Here is a 24,002-nt window from a genome sequence, read left to right as displayed (position 1 = left end):
CGAGATTCGTAGCTCACGCGGATGAAGTATGACATCGTCGTGTGTGTTGTTGTTCTCGGCAATGCGTTTTGCAAAGAGAGGAGTGGTACACTTATTATTTTTCCTTAGTTGGTTAACGATATCACAAAGCAAAATTATCGTAAGCAAGTGAGAGAGAGAGAAAGCAAATGTGTGTTCCCACCCTAGTAGCAGTAGTAGTAATAGTAGTAATAGTAGTACACACGCGTCAGGTGGAAATACTACTATTCTTCTTCTTCTTCTTCTTCGATTCTTCTACTTTAACAACCACTAAGTAATCGCATAAGAAGAAGAAGATGACGACGTTGACGACGTTGACGACGATGTTGACGAGGACGTTGACGACGATGACGTTGTTCTCGTAGTTTCTCTTCGTGTTTATCTCGTTCCTTGAATTATCGTTTCGCGATTTAAACGTATTACTGATTGAAAGTAGGAGGATCGAGAACCAAACCGTTCTCTCGAGCATGACGTGCGCGTTGTCGATATTATCGCGCGCGTCGATCGGAGCTCGTGTCGCGCGTGATTTCTTTTCTCGCTTTCTCTCTCTCTCTTTTTCTCTTCGTTTAAAATCCCCACCAGCTTTCACCTCCTTCGTCAAACACAACTTCGCACACTTTTCTCTTTGTACGGTTTCTAACACTTACTTTTTCCTACCACCCACACTTGATAAAGTAGATGATACACTAAATGTATTTTATTCAAAGGAACGCAATCCAGTGAAACATTTGATAAACATATATAAGTCTTTTAAACGAAGCACCGTAAAAGACGTATAGTAGAAAGCACGTGTCAATTGTAAATAAGCGAATGCACGCCGCACGGCAAGCCCGGTGCATGTGCACTCGCAACGCGCGTTAAGGGCGTTCCATCCAGAGCTCCCCCTCCCCTTGCAATCCCACCATTCCTTCTTCGAACGTCTTCCGCAAACTTTAGTTTACGATCGAGACGACTCTGTTCGACAGTACGGTAGAAAACAACACTTAAATCTCTTACTTTCTTCCACCCACCCTCTCTCTTACTCAAGCAAGAGAGAGGTTAGGATACGATACGCCTTTAAACGTACGTTTTTTTTTAAATGCGCCGTCAAGGAACAAATTCAATGATTGTATCTATTTTCTTCTTCCTTTTTTTTCTCCCACGATGTCAACAATGTCCACCTGTCAAACCACACAGAGATTTCAATTTTAAACGATTAATTTCGAAGAATCTGCACACGCTATCTTGGAACGCAAGAGGTTAACAGGTCGACGACACTCTACGAAGTATTCACGCGCCGCCTACGGAAGGCCGTCGTCCTTTCTTTCTTTCTTTATCTTATTTCCTTTCTTTATTTCGATATTTTTTCTTTCCTGCTTTTTTCACTTTCCTCTTTACTGTCTTTGCTCTTAAAGTGCAACCAAATGTAACTTTTTACCATAGGACTTTTCTACACCTGTTTATCGCGCGAACGCACGATTTACTACGTGAGCCTTTGATCGCGCGCCATTCCTCCTCTCTCTTTCTCTCTCTCTCTTTTTCTTTATCTCTCTCTTTCGTGTCTACGTATAAGGGTGCAAAAGAGAAAGAAATAGAGAGAAAGAAAAACAGAAGGAAGGCCTCAGTGTTGCATCGACGCGATGCACGCATACACATGCGCGCCAAGTTTACCGCGGTATACACGGAAAAGAGATAAATAGGAAGAGAACAGATGCATTACGCATGCGCGTAACAAACAGATAGAGAGAGATAGATAGATAAAGAAAGAGAAAGAGAGAAAGAAAGAGAAAGAGAGGGAAGGAGGAAGAGAAAATGAAAGAGAACGAGAGAAAGAGAGAGATAGATACAGAGAGTAAAGGAAAATGAATAAGAGAGGGAGAGATGACGCGAAAGCACACGCAAGTGGGTGGTTGAACCCCTCTTATCGTTGCCCGACTGCCTGACTGGCTGGTGTGTTACAAATGCAGCTTGCTCTCGTGCGAACAAATAGGCTACTGCCAAGGGCAGCACCGATATTCTTTCACGCGCAATACCGTACGTACGGTCGACGTCAAAACAAAACCGCCGTCACTACTGTCGTCGTCGTTGTTGTCGTCGTCGTCGTCGTTGTTGTGTTGTTGTTTCCACCCTTATTGTTGTCGTCCTCGTGTCGTGTTAGAAGTGGTCATCATTTTTTTTCTATTCTTTGTTTTTTTTTATTCACGTTCTTACTTCTCTCCACTTATGTTTATTTTATTTTAATTTGTTGTTTTTTTGTTTTCTTTCTCTTATCGAAGAACACTACTTCGCTCGCGCACCATGTGAGATGGATTTAACAATGGGAGACAAAAAAAATGTAACGCGTCGCGCGATAACGAAGGGTATTTTTTTTTGCACGTTCGATAACGAAAAAGAAACAACGAAAAGGCGTCGTTGATGAATATACGCAGCAGATACACGTACCTCCCTCTTCCTTCTCTCCCTCTCCTTTTATCCTACTACCTACTACTAGGTAAGAATTTGTTTCTCCTCTTATTCCTCTTTTTCTCACCCTCTCTTTTTCTTTCTTTCTTTCTCCCCTTTCCCTCTCTTTCTATATTTCTCTTTTCCTCAGTTTCCCCCACTACTTGGTACCTTTCCCTCGCACTCCGCGCAGTCTCGTGCACACACAGGCAAGAACACAAATATCGCGTCACTCAAAGCAGTCGTAACCCACGCTAATTCGTATCACTACCGAAGTACCATACGAATCGTGACACTGCAACAATATACCTCTCTATGTAGCTACGAATTATTATGATATATATATATGAGAAAAACAAACGATATATTGTTGTCTTCCTCGTTGTCGATTGTTTTTCACAACCCGTAATGTTCTTATTTACCAGGTACTCGTCGTCGTCAACCGACACGCCTGAGAAAAGACGGTGTGCTCACTCGTATCCATCTTGTAAAGGTCATGTGTACAGCGAAGCTTCGCGCTGCTGTTGCTTGTAAACAAGATGTACGCAGGCGCCAGCGTGTTGAGTAGTGGTAACGATGGTCGACAGCAACGATTACTCGATACGCAGTACGACTGTCGTACTATCGATATACATATATATACAAATAATACACTTACACACACAAACACATACATTATTATACATAAATGCACTACCTATTTTACGTGTTCCCCCACCACTCTTCGATAATGCACAACAGTCGGTCCCGCCATGAATTTTGCACGACACGACACGATGCAATGTATTCCGTGCCATCTTGTGATAGAATTATGCAATAGTTTGTTTTTTTAAACGTAATTGTTTCCTTCTATTGTACATTTCTGCAAAAATTTTATCACAAGATTTTTTTAACAAAAATAAGATATTAAAAATTTTGAAAGTTTTTTTTTCACAAAATTATCTCTTTTGGTAATGCTACTTAAAAAAAAACGCACAACATTGACACATAAGTTGCTATAATAATTTCTTATTATTAAAATATATAATTTATATTTCAATGTATAAAAATATATTTGTAGATTCTGTAATTGAAATCTTTAGTCTACTAGTCTTGTAAATTGTACGAAAAATATGTTCTACGATTTAACATAAAATATATATAAAATCATTATTGATTTGTATTATTTCTATATCATTTGTAATACTGTTTGTGTCTATTGAAAAAGTAAATACATTAATTGATTATCCATGAATTACAAATAAAAGAGTTTATTGCACAATTTCTCATCCGGTTCCATTTGGATATTTTGTCCAACAAGGAATGCAAGTTTATGAGCATATTGACACGGAGCAGGAACTTTTATGGTGCCAGCCCAATTGTAATATAAATGACAAAGTTTATAAGTAAAACGTTGCATGTGATCAGGTTTCATATTTGATCCGTCGTAAGCAACAATATAATGCGTTGGTGTAACTGTACCAAAATTTTTGCTTTGAGGTACAAGGAAAAAATCATAAAAATTTGCTCTTGTTATAAAAGAATCGATGATTGTTCCACTACCAGGATTAATTAAATTCCCTTTCTGAAAATTTGGAAAAAAAATGACAAAAATATTTTAATTATACATAGTCATACATCACATGAAATTATTTTCATAATGTTAATCATTTATGTTTTTATACTCACTTCTTCATAAAACAAACGAGTATTAATTCGCTTTTGTACAACAATTACACTGAGTTGCGGTTTGTAATTAGGATCTATTCGCGTGAATGTTTCCAATAATTGTTTAACTTCATAATTAGTAATTACCTGAATTTGTCCATCACCAACACCATCACGATAAACAATAATACGATTTGGATAATTTCCGTTACGCTGAAATAATAGTTTTTTTCATGAAATAATTTTGTAACGTTACAAAAGTAAAGAAATTGATGAAGACAAAATGATGATGTTTGCGTAAATATGTATTACTCTTTTATATTCATCGATAGCTGAAATAAAACAGATCTGTAACATATCTACTATTTCTTGATTAGATCTGTGTAGACAAATTTTACTGAGCCAGGATGTTAATAATTTATCCATACTAGCTACAAATCCAGCTACACTTAGTCGATTTCTACTTCCTTGATCGGGATGAAATACATCTATTCCACATACCATACATTTATCCTACAAATAAATTCATTATTTATTCATAATATTTTTGAAATAAAAAAAAGAAGAAAAGATTATTCTATATGTATACATACAAATGGAATATCAACTGCCCAAAGAGCACCGCCTAGTTTACAATTTATTTGTAACATTATTTTTTGTGTTATAGTTCTTAATTTATCGGGACGAGAAATGGTCCTTGACATTATAACTTGCGATGGAATGGGTTTTTCTACACAACACAACCTATTTCAATATTAAACGATTTCATTTGATTCACATTAATAATAATAATAATAATAATAAATGAATAATATTAATAATATTAAATCTCGTCTTACTTTTTAATTGCAGAATATCGATCGGTACGATTGGTAGGAAAAACAACAACTACCATTTCCAAATCATTATTAATGTGTTTATGAAGTTCACGACAGTACGTTTCAGTTCTGTCATTTGGTAAAGGAACTTCACGTGGTTTATTTATTTTTAATCCCAATTGCGATGAAATATTAATTACCGTTTTTATGAATGCCGTAACATTTGGTGTATCTTTTTGATAATAAAATATTGTCCAGTTCGTCAAACTGGGCTATAATAATATTTTGCTTTTTATTAATAAATTTTAATTATATTTTAATATAATCTCGTAGTGAAGTTTCATGATAATTCTTACTTACAGCACGTAAAACAGGATTTTTCGTAGATTCATTATTCCAATCGGCATTTGGTTTTCCTTGAATTATTTTATTATTACCAAAATATATAGGTTCAGGCATTAGAATACGTCCATTAAATTTAGTTAAATTGTCATCAAATTCTAAGCCCCATGGAGATAGTATTTCACGTGCTACATCATTTGTTTTAATTTGTTGTATAAACTTTTTTATTATATCATTGCGATAGTTAGGATTAATATTCGTAATTTGATGAAGATCTTTCATGATTCTATAATCTGATCTAATACTGTCTGTTAATCCACTTATGTAACATAATTCTGGTACTAAAAGTGTCAATTTTTCTAATGACTGAAAAAACAATATTTTTTTGTTGAATTATTTGATATTATTGTAAAAGCATTGAATTATAAAGTATCTAATAAAAGAAGAATATATTTACCTCTCCAGATGGTGCCATTTCTGTAGAATGATTTATTAAGAGTGGTTGTTCTTTGTCTTTAATTTCTATATTCCAATGATTTTTATAATAATCCATTATAGTCGTCATCTTACCTTTTCTTTCAAATTTATACGTTGGATTTTTGTCCCATGCTATGTCATCAATACGATAAGATTTATTGTTATATCGAGTTAAAACATTAGTACCAATAATTTCACATGTTGTTTCATCTTTGTAACGAGTAGGATTTCTATTATAAATTGTCTTCCTAAAAAATCAAATGTTTATCTTTCAATTATTTCAATATTACTGTTGTATACATAAATATGTATAAAATGTATATATAATTATGATCTTACATAATATCATAAACTGTTTCCGTACGCAAAACTCGATGTTTTATATCGACGCAAAGTTTGATGCCTCCTTCGTGTTCATTAATAGCTGTAATATAGCCAGGCCATATTTCTAATTTATGTTGCGGTACAGTATGAGCGTTTGAAGGATTAAAGTGTTGTCTACCGATACGAACTAAATTAAGAGCTCTCAAAATGCGTCCAAAAAGAATATTTAAAAATTGGATATTTTTATTTATGCTTTCTTTCTTTTTAAAAATAAATGTAAGAGTCACTAAAGATCCATCCCGTGGATGTTCCGAATTATAAACTATTTTCTAGAAGAATATTATTATGTTTTATTTATACATTTATATTTGAAAATGTAAGTTTCAATAAAAAAAAAAAAAAAGAAAAGAGAAAAACCTTTACCTCTTCTGATAATTTCTGAGGTAAATATAAAAGAGAACCATCAAAATTCAAAGCTTTCCCAAGTTTCCTTGCATGCTGATTTACAAGTTTTCTTCTCAGAGCTATTGAATCAATATCAGGATTGAATTTAACTTCATATTGATATATTCCTCTACCTGGTTCTAGTTTTAAATCGATGTAATTACTATATATATTTACCCTAAACATACCAAAAATGTCATGATTTTTAAAAGATATAATTAAATAAATATAAAAGCATACAAATAACAAATGAAATGTTAAAAAGTACTTACGTAGTTCCGCTTGTACCTTGACGGTTGATTACTTGTAATTTTTGGTTTACATCAGTAGTTAATGTAGAAGAAGAAGAAGAAGAAGGAGCTTCATAGACAGAAAGTTGTGACAGTTTCCCTAATACTCCGGTGTCATCATTAGAAGCAGATAATTGTTCATATATTATCGCAGGTTGTCTTATAACATTTTGCTGTGTTTTATTCGAAGGTACTCTGGTCTGTTGTTCCGGCAAAAGGGGCTGTCCAATTGGTCTATACAAATATTATATCAATATAGAAGAACATCAAATGAAAATTGATTGAAATAAATGAACACGTACGCTATTTTTCTAAGACAACTAAAAGTTGCTCTTCCTTTACCCACAGTCAAAGTAGTTGAGGTTTCCTCTACGTTGCTTTCAATTTGTGTTAAAGTCGACGGAAAAGATTTTCCACCTCTTATAATAGGCAAAACAGTGCTCGATGCTTGCGACTGCGACAATGAAACTGGCTCTTGATGGTATGTAGAACTAGATACACCGAATAAATTAGAGACTTTAGGCTCATTTTTTGCCATTTGTTTTATCTTTTGCAGAAGCGTTGAACTTCTGCCTATACCATATTTCATTCGATCATTATTATTTTCTTCAGCCATTGTTTTATTACTTGCGATTATCTAAAACAAATATATTTCAAAATAATTACAATATAATATTAATATATATATATATATATATATATATTAGGGTGGGTCAAAAAAATGACTTTTTTTTTTTCAAGTGTCACAGAAAAATGGGTTGCTAGACACCTTAAAACAATTCTCATTCAGAGACAAAAATCAGTACACATGAAAGTTTGATGATGAATACCTTTTGAACGCTTAATTTAAACGCCAAAACATAAGATACCATTTTTATAGAGCAGTTAATTTCCTACAAAAATTTGTATTGTGCACTTTTTAATAGTCATTTATTGTCGAGTTATAAAATTTATAAACAAAAATGAAATTTGTCTAAAAATCATCAAATATAATAAATCTTCAATATCATTCAAATGGTGAGGTTTACGGTAAAAATATAAGATACCTTTTTTGTAGAGCATTAAATTTCCTACAAAATTTGTCTAGAACATTTTTCTGTACAATCAATAAATAATGAGGTATGAATTTTAATCTATTGGACTGAAAAAAAATAAAAAACTGCGATGCGGAGGATCTTCCTATTAAAATTAAGAGCTTATATTTAGTGAGAATTGTTTTAAGGTGTCTAGCAATCCATTTTTCCGTGGCACGTGAAAAAAAAAATTAAGTCATTTTTTTGACCCACCCTAATATATATACAATAGTGAGTTGAAATGTTTGAAAAAAATATATTTCTTTACCGAATAATACTGCTAATTATTTGAAACAGGTTATAATTATATGGAATTGTTCTTTATAAAATTAATCAAAATCATAATGATAAATATAATCATATAAATACAACATTTGTATATATTCATATCTATATATATATATATTTTATAAAAGAAATGAAATTTTCAACTAAAGTAATTTAACTTACCTCGTATTAAGAAGTTTACGATTAGATGAATCGTTCTTTCAATAGTAAATAGAACTTGTCCTAATGTACTCATAAGAATACACAAAGTTTGAAGAAAACCTTTGTTTTTAGAATATACCGCCTATTCATTACAATTTTTATCTTTTGACCGTACTGCCATCTACAATTTTTTTCTTCTTTTTTCCAGTTATATATATATGACTAACAATACTATATATACACAGTGACTTAAAAAAAAAAAAGAAAAATACATTTTATCTTATAATTATAATATAATGTATGTTAAATTAATTAGTAACGCGATAATTCAAATATTAAATATTAATTTTCAATCATTTTTGTCGATTTTTGTTGAAACTCAACACTTTTAATATATGATATATATTTCAAAAAATTCATGAGAGTCTTTGATATTTGTTTATTCATTGTATTTATAATATTTTTTTCAAGGTTTTACGCCGCCTATGGAAGATGACGAAAGTGTATGATGTCGTAAGAATAATCATATTATGATAAAATAGTATACATAACGACTGCATAAGTTGAGATGTTTAGTTTTGATTAAGAAGTCAACCTTTAAACAGTCATAATGGCTACATATTCTTTAATCAAAATAATATCACGTTTATCTTCTTTGAGATGGCAAACATCAGTAAGATTATCATATTAATAAAAAATCTTTCTTTTATATTATATTCAATATAATAATAATATCATATAATTTTAGGTGAGACATTATGGTAACACTGCTAATGTTTTCATTGAACCACAATATCCTGGAATTAAAAATAATTTTACAAATCACCTAAAATTTATTAATATAAATAATTATGAACCTATTCCTATATATAGAATCCTAGATACAACTGGACAAGCACATTTTCTTCAAGAAAATAAGGTTTTTTTTTTAATGATATGTATAAATTTACAAAGCCTTTTTCTTGTATACAATTAAAAATCATAATAAACAAAATTTGTTTTCTATGTTAAAGTTGGATGATAAAACAATGATTAAAATTTATCGTGATATGGTAACACTCACTATAATGGATAAAATTATGTACGAATCACAACGACAAGGTCGTATATCTTTTTATATGACACATACTGGAGAGGAAGCTATTCAAATTGGTTCGGCATCTGCTTTAACATTGCAAGATGTGATTTATGCACAATATCGGGAAGCAGGTAAGAATTTTTAAAATCAATTCTATTAATACACTTTTCAAATATTTGTCTTGGAATATAATATCGTTTCTAATTACAGGTGTATTACTTTGGCGTGGCTTTCAAATTGAAAAATTTATGAATCAATGTTATGGGAATGTCGAAGATGAAGGAAAAGGAAGACAAATGCCAGTTCATTATGGATCCAAAGATTTAAATTTTATGACCATATCATCTCCGTTAACAACACAGTTGCCACAAGGTGTTCGATTATAATTCTTGATATTATACAAATTCATATTATTAATATACATTCTAATATATATATATATATATATATATAAAATTACATATATGTATATAGCTGTAGGTGCAGCATACGCATATAAAAGGGAAAAAAGAAAATCATGCGTAATATGTTATTTCGGAGATGGTGCGGCCAGTGAAGGAGATGCTCATGCAGCTTTTAATTTTGCTGCTACATTAGCATGCCCAGTAGTATTTTTCTGGTAAATGATCAAATTTTTATTCATTTAATTTCAATAACCTCATTTGAAATGATATGAAATATTTCATTAAGTCGCAACAATGGTTATGCTATATCAACACCTACGAATGAACAATATAAAGGAGATGGTATTGCAGCGAAAGGACCGAGTTATGGAATTGATACAATTCGAGTAGATGGGAATGATGTACTTGCTGTACATTATGCGACAAAAGCTGCTCGTGATTTATGCATAAGCGAAGGAAAACCTGTTTTAATAGAAGCATTAACTTATCGGTATGAAAATAATACGGTTTAATACTATACTAGTCATATTTTTTTAAATAATAATTTATCTAAAATATTGAATATTATATTGTCCTTAGCGCTGGCCACCATAGCACATCTGATGATAGTACAGCGTATAGAACCAACGAAGAAATTTCTCTTTGGAATAATGCCGCACCGATTCAAAGATTTAAACGATATATACAATCTTTAGGTCTTTGGAATCAAGAACAGGAAGATGATATGCAAAAAATGATAAAGAAAGAAATCTTAGATGCTTTTTCTAAAGCAGAGAAAAAACCTAAACCTCATTTGAAAGAAATGTTTACAGACACTTATTGTAACATGCCAGAACATATAAGGTATATTATACAATTTTTCTGATTAATGTTTTTCATCTAAATAATGCTGGTTAACATTCTGTATTTCAGAGATCAAATGCATTCCATGGAAGAACATCTTGCAACATATCAAGAGCATTATCCATTGAAAAAATTTGCTTTATAAATTATTTTTTGATGAGATAGTAAAATGATGATTATTTTGTTATTAATTATATATGTTTACATACTTTATCATTTTTTGCAATCGTGTGCAGTATATTTAATATAAATTAGCAAACGTAATAAATATATAAAAACATTGAAGTTTTTATATGAAATACAACAAATAATATCATATTCATAATTACTATTAATTTGTATTTATTATAATAAATATTTTCTAGGACTAAATTTAGAGAAAACGAAACATCAATACATTTGAATTACCTCTATTATTTATTTGCATTATTATTATTATTATTTGTTATATTGTCAGCAATTTCTTTGTATTTTTCCAGTCTAAATTCTTTTCTCGCTGCGCTAAGCAATATATTGTGGAGTAAATTATGTTCATTTGGATTATTTTGTTCAACGCTTGGATATATATTTCCTGTTATTTGAAAAGAATAGTATTATTACATAAACAAAAAACAATTTGTAATTCTTATAAAAATCTCAATAAAATTATAATAAATAAATATTACCTCTAAGTTCTAAAACAGCTCTTGGATATCTACTCTCAGGATAATTGTACGGTGCTTTATGAAGTTTTGTATAAGAAACCGCATAGTCCTTATACCTTGGTGCAAGTACTTTAAAAAGTTTATGAACAAGTTGTTTTTCAAGAATCCAGAAATTTGCCACATTCATTGTTTCTATATTATCCGGGCCATTACGAACAGCTTCTGATATTAACTACGTACAATATCGAAAATATTACTTTGACAAATTAACATTAAATTTTATTTTAATTATTTATGCTTAATTCATTTTGTGAAACAAATAACGAATATGTTATTAAAAAAAAAAGAATAAGGAAAGTAATAATTACATATAAATGAACAATAATATAAAATACATACACGTTCAACATAACCTCTTGTTTCATCGGCTCGACCATAATTTAATTCGATTCTTTCATATTTCAACAATGCTGTTAAAGTTTTTTGAATTTTTCGAATCCTTCCTACCGGACCATCTGAGTTTCTTAATTTACGTTTTGGTTTTACATTGTATTTTAATTTAGAAACTAATTTTTCGACGTTAGCTTGATTCATGTTTCAACACCTCTTGCTATCTCGCAACAGACTGAAGTGCACTACTATCACATCATAAGTATTATCATTAAGAAGTAAAGATAATAAATTCGAGTATTATTATTAAAAAAAATGATTAATGATAAAATTAGTAAAGTGTAATTAAATTAAATTTAATTAATCAATTGAAATATTTATAAAAATGAATTCATTAACCTATATCTACTGTTATTGTAATTATAAATAAAATAAATTTATGAAAAGGTAAATATAAAACATATAAATAAATATAAAAGTAATTTGTTTAAATTATTAATAAATATTATATATCTTATTCTTACTATGAAAAATTTGTTTCCCAGCAAGTACATTCTAATCTTGTACTAAGTTAGGAAGAAAATCTAATGAGATATAATTTTATTTTTATTTAACATATTACAATAACATATAGATTAAAAATAACAACAGTGCATCCTGACTCATTTCCTGTGAATAAAGTATAACTTATTGTAAATATTTATTCATGAAAGTTTGATCTTGTGATACCCCAGTGATGGTGCTTTGACACATTACACGCTATCATTTAGAATTTATTTAAAAATGCAAGACGAATAAAAAATATGATAAAATATTGAAATTCTTCGCTCTACCACTATGTATTAAAAATTACACCTGAAGATAAAAGTTTTATACATACATTATCATTCTACTAGTCCAAAAAATATATGTCATTAGATAGTTTTAATATAATTTTCTAAATATGTAACTAAACAAATGCAAATGTTGGAATTTAGAGTTGAAGAATTGAAACCATAAGATATACAATTGATTTATAACTTGATCAATATATACTCTGATGATATTTACGATTAATGATACTATTATGCTGATAAATAGTTGAATGGCAGAAGTTAATGCACATTTATTTGGTGGCCAAATTATAATTATTTATCGTTGAACGGGTGGAGCCATTGGAAGACCAGAGGCACTAACATTAGAGATGGCAGAATTAGGTCCAAGTAGCATCTGTTTTTGTTGAACGCGTTGAACTTCTTCCATTTGAGCACGCTCTACTTCAAAGAACACTGGTGCAAATAAAATAGCGGATGAACTAAACAAGAGCCATGTTGCCGAACATGAAAATGAATATAAACCTGAAATGAAATAAAAATATTTTCAAATAAATCTAATTTTCAATTAGAAAAATAAATGTTAGATTTATAACAAACCTTTGACACAAGTGCACATACAAGATCCAACATTATATCCAATTTTGCGAACATTTTCAGGAAACATTTCGGTAAGTCCTAATAACCTCTCTGAAAAGCTTTCATCCTAAATGAAAGAAAATTCTAAACATTGTAATATACAGTTAAGGTATTGACATTTTTTTTTTAATTTCACAAAGTATACTATTTTTTAAATTATTATTTGTTACTGTTATAAAATCATAAAATGAAACAAACAGATATAATAACAGATATAAACAGATTATAATAGCTATATGTGGGATAAATTAGTTTGATCAAATATCATAGATATATTAGCAGAAAATAAATATACCTCCTCATCTTCTTCTTCATTAGGAAGAAGAGATTTAACTTCGGGGGAACGAACGTCGCTGCTACCCATACCACTGTCCAGCTGATCTACTTCTTCAAATGAAGCCATATATACAGATGTATATATAATTAAGTATATTAGTGATTTATAATATACTAATATGTTAAATAAACGAGTTTATTTAATCTTGTTAAGAAGGTTACGAATAATTCTCTCTCACCCAACTTCGACAAAGTACTACTATATAACCAAAAGTAACTCTCGGTCACGTTTCTAGTACTTACTGTACCTATTTTGATAGGAGAATATACCGGTACAACGTGACTCAAATTTAATCGCGCCTTATTTAAATTTATTTTCGAACAAATAATATTTATAAACAAAATATATATATATACGTATTTCTTATAAAAATTATTTCACAAAAAAATATTTGAAAAACTATTTAAATAATAAATAATTATAAATTACAAACATACGATTCACTGAATTTAATGTCAAATGAGAAACTCTTTAACATTAAATTTGACCAGAATTAGATTTATATTATTTCAGAAAAACGTATATTCGTGCGTTATTAACATATCGAAATTAATCGAATAAAGTTATTTTCATTTTAAGAAACGAGCAGCATCGTAATCTTTGACAATTTAAGTCATATTTCAAATGCACGAATATGTTCATATTATTAAGTGATTTAAAAGAAAATACCAATCACTAACATTTCTTTCAAGACATTCTTAATCACTATTGGTCATTAAAAGATTGAATGAAACAAAAATATATATATATTATTATATAACAACACAATAACAACAACATAATTTTTTTATTTTTATTTTCATTATTAATATTTATATTTTTATTAAATAATCTTAGATTTGTGTGTTTAAAAATTTGTTAAATGTTGATTGTAAATTATGATAAGAAAAAAGGATGAAATATTTAGTAAGAAGTTAAATAATATTTGTATAAATCATAGAACAGCGATAATATAATATATTTATTTCTTTTTTATCTGAAATATTTAATTTGATAATTTTGTTCAATACAATACTTTAACATTGATATTGCTGCTATTTACATATATTTTAGTATAACATCTATACCATCATCTTTTCATGCGTAGAATCAATTAATATGCTCTATGAAAAAATACATTCATTTGTTATGTTAATGATAAAAAATTACTATATTATTTGAAAAATATTATTATTAAAAGACATAAAAAATTACCTTTACTTTTGTCTAAATATGAATCAAATAAACAGAATATGTTGCATGTTTATTTTAGAGGTAATAAGTGATGATTATTTCCTCTTTCAGGAAATTCTGTATATCACAAATTTGGTACGTAAGGTACCTAATATTTAAAGAATACATTTTATACAATAAATCTATACATTGCTATCTACTTGTGATAATATGACAATATCACAGCTTTTATACAAATGTTTTTAGTAATTGAGATCTAACTCTTGGTAAAATTTAATTATATTTATATATATATATATATATATATGTATATATAATTAATTACTGTATATGCTTTCCAATAATATGAAGTATGATAAATAATTAGATATAATTAAATTTACATGAAACAGTTTTAACAAATATTCATTTATAGAAACATAACATTCAAATATTTTTGTTAATGTAATATTTTCTCCATGCGTATATATAAAAGTAAATTTAAAAATATTCATTTTTTGAAAGCATACATCAACGAAACAATCTTTACATATCTCTTCTTTTTATCTATCTTTTTTTAATAGAATTGAATTTTTTAAAATACTATTTCGATTCTTTGCTAATTATGAATTATTTTTAAAGCAAACACAATAATTCTAGATATTCTTTTTCTTTCATTTTTCTTTCTTTCTATATACTCTGTTGTTCTTTGTACATCACAAAATTGAAATACTATAAATTCAGTTATTAAAATGATTTACTTCATCAAGCTTTAAAAAATCGCACAACTCTAACAACATATTGTTTACATATTGGGCATTCGGACATTCGTTTCCCACAATTAATACAACATGCCATGTGACCACATTCTAAAATTACGCACTCAATTGGTGCATCCCAGCAAATTTTACAAATATCTTCTGTATCTATATTATCTATATCTATGAATATATTTATATTAATTATTATTCACTTCAATGTTTTTCATTAATATTATTGTAATCATTGTAAATATATTAGAAATATTACCTGCTCTAGCTTGATTATGTTCTTCCCATAATCTAGATGCTCTGTCCAATAATTCACACCTTTCAACACAACCTTTAAAGTCAACACGATTTGTTATTAAAAGAGTTTTTAATTGTTTCACACTTAAGTGTTCCAATTGTGATAATTCATTTATATCTGATAGCTTGACAAGACCAGACCACTGTTTCAACAAAATGGTTTTTAGTCTTAATATTAGATATAAATAAAAACCGTATATATTACTAAAAATTAATAAAACTTACCACAGGAATCTCTGTTAACATAGTCGATTGTTTTATATCTAATGTTTCTGAATCTTCATCTTGTTCAGTAATTAAAGGCTCTGGTCCGTTATCTGGACTACAATCACTTGCCGATACTTCTTCTATTTCTATATTATTAACTGTCACGCATTCCGGTTGCAATTCAATGCGTTCTGTATTTACTTCCTCAGTCACTACATTTGTATGATTTTCTAATTGTATTGGTGTATCAGGTAACGTAACATCTGCAGTACTTGTTTGACTATCAATAATAAATAAATAATTAATATGTACAATGATTTATTGTGCTATATGAATCTTTAAAATTGTATTTTAAATAAATGGATACGTACGGCAATTCTTCTGTAACAGTATTATGTGTTATCGTAGAATTTCTTTCCTCTTCTAAATTATCCGTTGAACCATTTGCATATATCAATAGTAAGTTTACCAAGTCTTCTTTTTCTATATCGATGATGATAATGTTAATACATTTCAACATACACATATAAATATTATTTATTACATACCTACGCATCCTTTAATAGATACTTTTTTTGCTAAAAGATATTGGCGTAAATCCCTGGAACGCATTCGCATAATCTGACTGCGAATAAGTGGCCTTTGCGATAACATGCCACAATTCTCGCAATTAAATGTTTTGTCGATACGTTTTATAAGACATTCCGAACAAAAATACCTTAGACAGCCTGTACATTGTTTCTAAAATAGAAAAGTTGTTAGAACAATTTGAGGTTTTGGTATTATACATAATAAGATAAGAGATGTGAATATAGAGAAGAAGCAAAATAAAAAAAATAAAAAAAAACAGAAAATAAATCAAATAAAAACATTGTTAATGTTTACAAAAAAAAAAAAAAATTATATAATGTGACAAAAAACTAATAATTGCATCGTAATCAATGTTAATATTTCTATGTTACATTGTTTGTTTGTTTTTGTTCTTTTTATTTATGTGATAATAAATATATAATATACTTACTCTACGTTTAAAAAAATTAAACTTAGTTTTGCATGCTTCGCAAGCCATCTTTATATGATCTAATTGTACCTAAAGTTTAAGAATTTTTCGAAAATTGTCGGTTATGACATGAGCAAGGTTTGCCGTGTTGGCAAACGTATCACTAAATCTAGTGATTTCGATACTATCTGGATTTGTTTGCTGAAATTATTGACTAACGTCAAAATTGAACAATATATCTTGTTAATCAATCATCGAATAGAATTGGCGTTGATTTAGTTTTCTTCTTTTTTTCCCCTTTATTTTAGAAAATTATTCCATTCGAACGAATATAGTTAACCGACGTGTTTTTCCTATACTATTACTAATAATAATAATATCGCACCTAGCGATATCTATCTCTCCTCTTCATATCTGTTTTCTTAAACGAGCATGACAACGATAATGCAATACTACGTCACATTGGTAATAATTGTTAAACATTCTTCGATAAACATTTATAATGAAATTCTTCTTGTAATTTTAATATATCATTAACACGATCAAGTATCAATTGGACGCAATGAGAATATTTTCTTGACTCCATGTTCACCCACTAAAACGTACATTTTGACACTGAAGTGAGTTAGCAGTAGCAGCAGACACACTTTTTGTTTTTCCTCTTTCATCTACCCTACCACCAACCATATTTTGACGTCATATTATGATTGTCATATTACACATTTTTATTATTATAATATTATTAAACATTCATCAGTGTTTTGATCATAAATTGTTAACAATTCAATTGCCTATGTGTTGATCGTTTTAAATGGAGTATTATTTGAAACTAAAAAAATTAATTCTTGTTATCAATTGTTATCCCTTGTGCAGTAAAGTAATAATTATTACCGCTAGATGGCGATAAATTTTTTACCAGTTGGTAAAATGAAGTAATAGCTAGTACCGCTTGATGACGGTACATATTTTATTAGTCGGTAATAAAATACAAATTTTCTAATTGAAATAATTTTTAATAATCATTTTGTTAATAATATAATCATTTTGTTTTTTGATATCTGTTGCACTTACATATATTACGTATTATAGATATAACTATAAATATTATTTCTAATATGAATGTTATTCAACAAACATTCGTTATTTGGCAATTATTGAACAGTAATATATTGTAATGGTATATGTGTAATAAAAATTATATAAATCATCGAACTTGAATTGACTATTCTTTGACACAGTAAAAAATGCAAATTATACGCTACTATAAACATTTACATAGATAACAAATATTATCACGATTTATGTATAAATTAATTATTGATATGATATATCGTATTATCTATCCTTATATTGTTGATTATTATTACATAGATGGATGTATCGTATGTTTAGTATTTTGTTTTGGTATCCTTTCGACGACTACATCTTCCTCGATGTTTCGCGAAATTTGATTCCACATATCATCATTTTCTGTATCGTCGTTATCATGGACGGAATTTCTCCTGTAACATGTAACGAAATATAAATGATAAACTTACAAACTTTAGTTTCACCTTAGTATATTATAAAAGAAATGAAATTGATTGGATACAGTTAACTAACGTGTATTTATTAATAGAGGGTAGGAACAAAGATTTGGGACAATCTTTGAAATACGGCCAACATTCTCCGTGTAATTTTCCTCTATTTTCAGCTTCCACGTATTCGTTGAGAATATTGGCGAATGGCGATTTGCTGGCCCTAATTTCATCAAAATTTCGTTAAATATATATATATGAACAATTGTATATATGTATATTATATTTCACACGAACCGATAAATAAAATAGAAAAATTCATTTTAATTATCATACGTTAATAATAATTTTAACATTTCTCCAATGAGACCAAAATTGTTGAGGGGATGACCATGAACTTCACAAATGGCTCTCAATAGGCAAGCTTTTCCATCTAAACCCATGGTGCTCAACATATCCTCGGCTGTCCCATAAAGTAAAGCTCTTTCTCCACCGTGAAAAGCATCTTTTGGGATTTCTATGGTATCTCTTTTGTGAAGTCTTCGTTTTATAAATGCCGCTATGAAATCTGCCATAATCATGCCAGCTTTTCTACCGCGTGCACTTCTGTCGAATGCTGGTGGCAACGCACCATAAGGATTTTCATTATCCGTTAATCCTAATTTGTCAAAGTCGACTGTAAATAAAAATCAAATATTATGATGCTGTGACTTTGTTTTCTAAGTTCGAATAAATTTCAACTTACTCGTAAAGGGTAGACTAATAGTCATGTTACTTAAAAATCCGTAAGGTGGATATCTGACAAAAGGTAATGCCAATGTAGGTGTTATAGTCATTACTGTGCCAGGTGGTAAAGCTATCCGACCATCGTTCGTTATCCATAGTACTCTTTTTTGTCGATGATGATTGCCATCACCGTATTCGTTTCCAGAACTCGAATAGGATCGTTTTAATACGAGAATAACGAACAATAATACCAAAGTCTTCCTTCTCATATTGAAACTCTGCTAAATTCTGCAACCAAAATCATATTGAATATTCATTACTTGCAAGTTTAAAATTATCGCCACGATTTATAGGACAGTTTACGAATTCGATTGTTTCAACGTGACTGGAAATAATTATCCTTTGAATACTTTCGAAAATTTTTTATTTTGTCTTTGTTTCTTTTCAATTTCGTCCTACTTATACGATTGTTGTTGGTACGATATAACAGTATGAATAGTCTGCAAAATCATCGTCGAGAGTGACCAAGCCTAGTGTGTGATTTGCTCTAAAAAGAAGTCAAGAATTTCTTTATGGTGAAAAAGCCTAACGTGATATGCCTAGAACACCTTAACGTATCACGGATTAACAGTTTGATCGTTCTAAGAGTAGTCGGTAACCGGTAATCGCAACTATTGCCTATAGCCAACTCTCTTACATCTTATTTATTTATTATCTTCCTATTGTTTTATACATACTTAATAATATGTACATAATAATATTGGTGAAAAAGAAAAAGAAGTGTATTTGATTTGTTGTGATTTGATGATTTGATGTCAATCCAAAGGAAAGCTATGAGGGAGTTTTACACGTGGAAAGACAACGTGACCGTCGATATAACGGCTATCACCGAACTCGGTTAAGAAGACTCCGAGGAAAAAGGTAAAGAGATGGATAAAAAGGGGGCGAGAGGAAGGTAGAAGGTAGGAAAGAGTTGAACGAGCACACACCGTAAGAATACAAATTCCAACGACCTGAATATTTCGACGTACCACCTTGAATTGGACCGGTAGTCAACGAATCAAACTACTTGTGCAATTTGGTATTCGTGAATCGATACCAGTTTTTTGACTTTAAACCGTTAATCGTGCGTCTTGATATTTGAAATTCTAATATTAAGGGATTTTTTCCTCTCACGTTAGAATCCAGTAAAGTTGTCCTAAATGCAAATTTGTCCAAATCTGATTCTAGTTTTCGTATAAATCAACTTGTTATTTCCTTAAAGGGGGTTAATCTCTGTTTCAAATTGGACGCTGATTATTCCGTAATAGCACACATGAATAACATTACCTACGCGATATAATGATATATAATTATGGTTGCGATGGTATATGATTCGAATCACGTCTTTAGATAATATATCTTATCTACCAGTATTACTAATTTAAAACATCAAGCTAATAGATTTAACAACGACTGTCTTATAAAATACATATAAATATCAACTTTTTGTTATTTCTTACTTTTTTTTCTTATTTTTTTTTTGGCCTTCTGTTTACGATCAATAACGGTATTTGTTGCGAGTTATATTCGAATGTTGGTATCCGATCCAAATATCGCAAATTTTTACGAGCCGAAAATGTTGTTTTTTTTCTCTTAAACCGAAATCACGGAGTATAAAAAAATGTATACATATATATATATATATATATATAAAAATTTATTACGCAAAGGAGCATTATTACGTCCTGCTGAAAGCTACAAGCGTGGATGAATATACGTAACATACATATGTATACAGTATATTATGGAAGGCTAACGAACTGCTTGGCGGCTAACTTGATACTAAATTAAATATGCAAATTTTATTCATTATTTTATTTGCATAAATTCTGGAAAATATCTATATATATATTTTTTTCCATATCTATCGAGTATTGGATTTAACCATATATGTCTTATGTCTAATTTATTTATTTTTTTATCAAGAAATTTACTAAATTCCTGACCCAGTGTCTCCCTTATATTCGGTTAACGGTTAGTCAATTGTGTTACACGTAAGTACAGTTTTATCAATTCTAAAATCAACCTTTTTTTTTTTTAATATTTCTTCTATCTGTTTTTTTTTTTTTTTTTTTTTTAATCAAAATCGTGCAATTTATTCGGGATTGAAATGTTATATGTATATGTCAATTGTTACGAATTCATTTTTAACTCGTTTTTATATAGGACGAAATAGATTTTCATTATTTGTGTTAAAAAAGAAGAAAAAAATGTGATACGAATTTGTAATTTTGTTATACGTGATAAGCATTAGCATTATACGCGTTTTTCTTCTTTTTTTTTTTTTGCACGCGCGTGACGAGATTACATTGTAACAAGATTTCGTGAAATAAAAGTATTCCACCTCCAATCTGTATTATAATAATTCGTTTTCTTTTTTTTTTTTTATTTAAATTACAAATTGTAATTTATTAACTTAGAAAGTTACTCTCTTCGCGTTAATATTAAACAAAAAGATATAATAAAAATGATTTTTATGATGAACGTAAATATTACGTTATTTCATACTGATACGAATCACGGCAGCATTTATGTTTTATACTTTAACGATGCATAACATTTGAATTTCACGCCTTGCTAGATATACTTTTTTTGTTTTTTGTTTTTCTTTCTGTTTTTTTTACTGTTTATGGTTAGACATAATAAAGATGTCATTTTATATTACTCAATAAGGATCATTTAATTAGATGAAAGAACAATATTACATTTACTATTCATTTCTAATTTTCACTTTCGATTAATTTAATGAAATACATTAAAAGTAAAAGAAAAAAGAACAAAACAAAAAAAAAATGAATTACAATAAAATAGGTAGTTTTTCGTGTTTGAAAATTTTCCTCATTGATTGAATAAGTTATTACAATATCGTGAAGTATATATACGTGTTGAAAGATTGACCGGTTTATTACATGTTTCATATTTTACGACAATTTAATTTTAACAAGAAGCTACGCCATTAACTTACCATAGCGTGACGTGAACGAATATATGGGATAAACAAAAAGGAAAAAAAAAAAGAAAAAAAAAGTCTCTCTCGAGCATGGATTGACCTAACTACAGAAAAAAAAAAATAATGAAAAAAATAATAAATATTACGCGACGAACATCTGATTACTATTTCTTGATATTTACAGTGACACTTATGCTCACATTGAAGAACTATTTTGAACGTTTCAATAAACGCCACGAGATGCAGCACTTACGCTAATGTAACAGGAAAATTTTATTTAAAAAAAAAATTATTAATTTATATATAATATTTATTCGAGATAACGTTCAATGATTGTTATTTCATTTTCTTGAGTCCCCTTTATCCTCCTTCTCACCCACTTGTAGATTCTTGGGCTACTTTTAAAACGTGCGTACATAGTAAAATTTGCTCTATTATCCCTTACATCAATTTAATACACGCAATACAAGTGATAATAATAATAATAATAATATAGAAGATACTTCTTCTGCTTCTTCTTCCGTCAGGGTGATGACCGCAACAAGCTAATAATTAGGATTCTTAACCGCTACAAGAGAAGAATTCTGACAAATTGTATTACTACGTACCTTTAGCATGAAGTAATATATTCTCCAAATTGTTTCTTCGCCTAATCGTTTTGTCCAACAGATGATGTCGTCCACCCACCTTTTGTCTTCTTTTCTTGGATTATGTAATTTTTAATTTATATTTTAGTATTTTTCGTTAACGCGAAATAATTTGCAATTTTTAACTGGGTTAATTTTGATTCACACCGTTTATCAATAAGGCTTATGGCATAATTCTTTGGCACGCGGCTGCTTTAAAGCAGGCCGCTATTAAATATTATTTATGATTTTGTTTGTTTCTTAATTTATCACCCACTATGTATAATAACGTAATATCGTTTAAACGTTTCAACATTTGCACAATTATTGCAACGAGTATTACAATAAGTATTTTCAAATGTATCACAAATGACTGGAGTATTTGATACAATTGGAATAGATATTATTACTATAAATCACCGATGGAAATTCTAAACTAGATTATTACGAATCTCGCGAACGGATAGGTACAACGGCACTCTTCATATCTATTACACTAAGTGCATATGTGTTTGTGTTTTTTCTCTTTTTTTCTTCTTGATAGATGATAGATTTAAGTCGGAATACGTTTTGTAATAATCGCGTTTTATATTATATCTGCCTAGTGCAACATTGTTTATCACAAAAATATAATAAGATAGAGAAGGGTAGTAAAAAAATGTTTGTTATTAACGAAGGAAGAAGGAAAAACGCAAGTTGTTACACGAATAACGTCGATTTTCAGACTGACCGCGCTTTATTCGAACACTTGCAAGTCCTTCCGCCTTCTACGTACGAGTTTATAGAATAGTGTGTACCGATCCGCAACACGAATGATGTTCCCCCACTTTATTCTGCTTCTTTTTTACTTTTTTCCATAACATCCTTTCGAGAATGGTGGTCACGCACTTGCACCTTCTGTGCATGTGTGAGAGTGTATATGTGTGTGTGTGTGTGGACGACGACGCATTCGAATTTATTTTTGACATTATTTTTGTATTAAAAAAAAACAAAATCAATGACGCATTGCACTTGAAATTGATCAATTTTGATGTGTTTGTTTTAATATTGTACTGTTCCTATTTATTTAGAAAATGTTTGGAATGTATTTCTAACAATGAAATAAATGACATTTGAGACTCAACTCCATTTAGTTGAAATTTCTAAATCTATTACCAATCGCGTAGCATAGAAGGAGGGTTCGAGGGCGAGGACTAAGCGTTCTACCCTAGGGTAAAAGAAAATCCTTCTATAGGTGTCGCCCATAACATCAACTATGGAGGCATGTAACAAAATGATTCCTGGC

The 24,002-nt window shown here is 29.5% G+C and overlaps 6 protein-coding genes across 7 annotated transcripts; 1 reads left to right on the top strand and 5 right to left on the bottom strand.

The window, feature by feature from the left end:
* Positions 1 to 2,497: 2,497 nt before the first annotated feature.
* AGO3 (Argonaute 3) lies at positions 2,498 to 8,464 on the bottom strand. 2 transcript variants are annotated; one of them, XM_015320967.2, is made up of 12 exons: positions 8,305 to 8,464; positions 7,084 to 7,418; positions 6,764 to 7,015; positions 6,471 to 6,669; positions 6,063 to 6,376; positions 5,704 to 5,971; positions 5,265 to 5,612; positions 4,926 to 5,176; positions 4,680 to 4,830; positions 4,399 to 4,599; positions 4,108 to 4,299; positions 2,498 to 4,003 (listed from the first exon to the last, which is right to left on the bottom strand). In XM_015320967.2, exons 2-12 carry the CDS (start codon positions 7,395 to 7,397, stop codon positions 3,674 to 3,676), a joined length of 2,820 nt encoding a protein of 939 aa, XP_015176453.1. In that variant the 5' UTR covers positions 7,398 to 7,418; positions 8,305 to 8,464; the 3' UTR covers positions 2,498 to 3,673. The 2 variants fall into 2 exon arrangements, with proteins under 2 accessions (XP_015176453.1, XP_089035475.1); XM_089179349.1 differs by lacking the exon at positions 8,305 to 8,464 and adding an exon at positions 7,828 to 8,073.
* BckdhA (Branched chain keto acid dehydrogenase E1 subunit alpha) lies at positions 8,460 to 10,943 on the top strand. Its single transcript, XM_015320969.2, has 9 exons — positions 8,460 to 8,581; positions 8,755 to 8,956; positions 9,032 to 9,202; positions 9,297 to 9,492; positions 9,572 to 9,733; positions 9,836 to 9,980; positions 10,052 to 10,255; positions 10,345 to 10,608; positions 10,678 to 10,943. The coding sequence occupies exons 2-9, from the start codon at positions 8,894 to 8,896 to the stop codon at positions 10,751 to 10,753; spliced, it is 1,281 nt and encodes a 426-aa protein (XP_015176455.2). The 5' UTR covers positions 8,460 to 8,581; positions 8,755 to 8,893; the 3' UTR covers positions 10,754 to 10,943.
* mRpL17 (mitochondrial ribosomal protein L17) lies at positions 10,922 to 11,923 on the bottom strand. The gene is made up of 3 exons (XM_015320961.2): positions 11,652 to 11,923; positions 11,274 to 11,484; positions 10,922 to 11,179 (listed from the first exon to the last, which is right to left on the bottom strand). The coding sequence occupies exons 1-3, from the start codon at positions 11,844 to 11,846 to the stop codon at positions 11,022 to 11,024; spliced, it is 564 nt and encodes a 187-aa protein (XP_015176447.2). The 5' UTR covers positions 11,847 to 11,923; the 3' UTR covers positions 10,922 to 11,021.
* A 304-nt stretch (positions 11,924 to 12,227) lies between these two features.
* Positions 12,228 to 13,667, bottom strand: mge (translocase of outer mitochondrial membrane 22 homolog mge). The gene is made up of 3 exons (XM_015320960.2): positions 13,389 to 13,667; positions 13,055 to 13,160; positions 12,228 to 12,979 (listed from the first exon to the last, which is right to left on the bottom strand). The coding sequence occupies exons 1-3, from the start codon at positions 13,494 to 13,496 to the stop codon at positions 12,774 to 12,776; spliced, it is 420 nt and encodes a 139-aa protein (XP_015176446.1). The 5' UTR covers positions 13,497 to 13,667; the 3' UTR covers positions 12,228 to 12,773.
* Positions 13,668 to 14,369: 702 nt separating this feature from the next.
* LOC107066458 (E3 ubiquitin-protein ligase RNF34) lies at positions 14,370 to 17,018 on the bottom strand. Its single transcript, XM_015321100.2, has 6 exons — positions 16,878 to 17,018; positions 16,405 to 16,597; positions 16,228 to 16,339; positions 15,875 to 16,136; positions 15,612 to 15,792; positions 14,370 to 15,523 (listed from the first exon to the last, which is right to left on the bottom strand). Exons 1-6 carry the CDS (start codon positions 16,923 to 16,925, stop codon positions 15,348 to 15,350), a joined length of 972 nt encoding a protein of 323 aa, XP_015176586.1. The 5' UTR covers positions 16,926 to 17,018; the 3' UTR covers positions 14,370 to 15,347.
* Positions 16,878 to 23,974, bottom strand: LOC107066360 (uncharacterized). Its single transcript, XM_015320903.2, has 5 exons — positions 22,700 to 23,974; positions 19,119 to 19,387; positions 18,710 to 19,049; positions 18,459 to 18,596; positions 16,878 to 18,358 (listed from the first exon to the last, which is right to left on the bottom strand). Exons 2-5 carry the CDS (start codon positions 19,366 to 19,368, stop codon positions 18,220 to 18,222), a joined length of 867 nt encoding a protein of 288 aa, XP_015176389.1. The 5' UTR covers positions 19,369 to 19,387; positions 22,700 to 23,974; the 3' UTR covers positions 16,878 to 18,219.
* Positions 23,975 to 24,002: the final 28 nt, after the last annotated feature.

The sequence above is a fragment of the Polistes dominula genome, unplaced genomic scaffold, assembly GCF_049000335.1.
Source record: "Polistes dominula isolate Pdom_NZ unplaced genomic scaffold, Pdom_raw_medaka contig_29, whole genome shotgun sequence".
In the NCBI taxonomy this organism is placed as follows: domain Eukaryota; kingdom Metazoa; phylum Arthropoda; class Insecta; order Hymenoptera; family Vespidae; genus Polistes; species Polistes dominula.
The sequence above is the reverse complement of the archived record's forward strand: the minus strand, read 5'-3'. Positions and strand labels throughout refer to the sequence as shown.

Bases quoted from the DNA above. Each gene is read 5' to 3' on its own strand.
- AGO3 (XM_015320967.2), bottom strand. From the start codon at position 7,397: ATGGCTGAAGAAAATAATAATGATCGAATGAAATATGGTATAGGCAGA. The intron at 5,613-5,703 runs GTAAATATATTC...TTGTTTTTTCAG, and splicing joins AAATGGCACCATCTGGAGAG to TCATTAGAAAAATTGACACT. The intron at 4,831-4,925 runs GTAAGACGAGAT...ATATTGAAATAG, and splicing joins CGATATTCTGCAATTAAAAA to GTTGTGTTGTGTAGAAAAAC.
- BckdhA (XM_015320969.2), top strand. From the start codon at position 8,894: ATGGCTACATATTCTTTAATCAAAATAATATCACGTTTATCTTCTTTG. The intron at 8,957-9,031 runs GTAAGATTATCA...ATATAATTTTAG, and splicing joins CTTTGAGATGGCAAACATCA to GTGAGACATTATGGTAACAC. The intron at 10,609-10,677 runs GTATATTATACA...TCTGTATTTCAG, and splicing joins AACATGCCAGAACATATAAG to AGATCAAATGCATTCCATGG.
- mRpL17 (XM_015320961.2), bottom strand. From the start codon at position 11,846: ATGAATCAAGCTAACGTCGAAAAATTAGTTTCTAAATTAAAATACAAT. The intron at 11,485-11,651 runs GTATGTATTTTA...TATTGTACGTAG, and splicing joins CAAGAGGTTATGTTGAACGT to TTAATATCAGAAGCTGTTCG. The intron at 11,180-11,273 runs GTAATATTTATT...TTCAAATAACAG, and splicing joins AGCTGTTTTAGAACTTAGAG to GAAATATATATCCAAGCGTT.
- mge (XM_015320960.2), bottom strand. From the start codon at position 13,496: ATGGCTTCATTTGAAGAAGTAGATCAGCTGGACAGTGGTATGGGTAGC. The intron at 13,161-13,388 runs GTATATTTATTT...TCTTTCATTTAG, and splicing joins ATGAAGAAGAAGATGAGGAG to GATGAAAGCTTTTCAGAGAG. The intron at 12,980-13,054 runs GTTTGTTATAAA...ATTTCATTTCAG, and splicing joins TATGTGCACTTGTGTCAAAG to GTTTATATTCATTTTCATGT.
- LOC107066458 (XM_015321100.2), bottom strand. From the start codon at position 16,925: ATGGCTTGCGAAGCATGCAAAACTAAGTTTAATTTTTTTAAACGTAGA. The intron at 16,340-16,404 runs GTATGTAATAAA...TCATCGATATAG, and splicing joins ATCTATTAAAGGATGCGTAG to AAAAAGAAGACTTGGTAAAC. The intron at 15,524-15,611 runs GTAATATTTCTA...ATATATTCATAG, and splicing joins ACATAATCAAGCTAGAGCAG to ATATAGATAATATAGATACA.
- LOC107066360 (XM_015320903.2), bottom strand. From the start codon at position 19,368: ATGAGAAGGAAGACTTTGGTATTATTGTTCGTTATTCTCGTATTAAAA. The intron at 19,050-19,118 runs GTAAGTTGAAAT...TTTTATTTACAG, and splicing joins TATTAGTCTACCCTTTACGA to TCGACTTTGACAAATTAGGA. The intron at 18,597-18,709 runs GTATGATAATTA...TGATGAAATTAG, and splicing joins ATGTTAAAATTATTATTAAC to GGCCAGCAAATCGCCATTCG.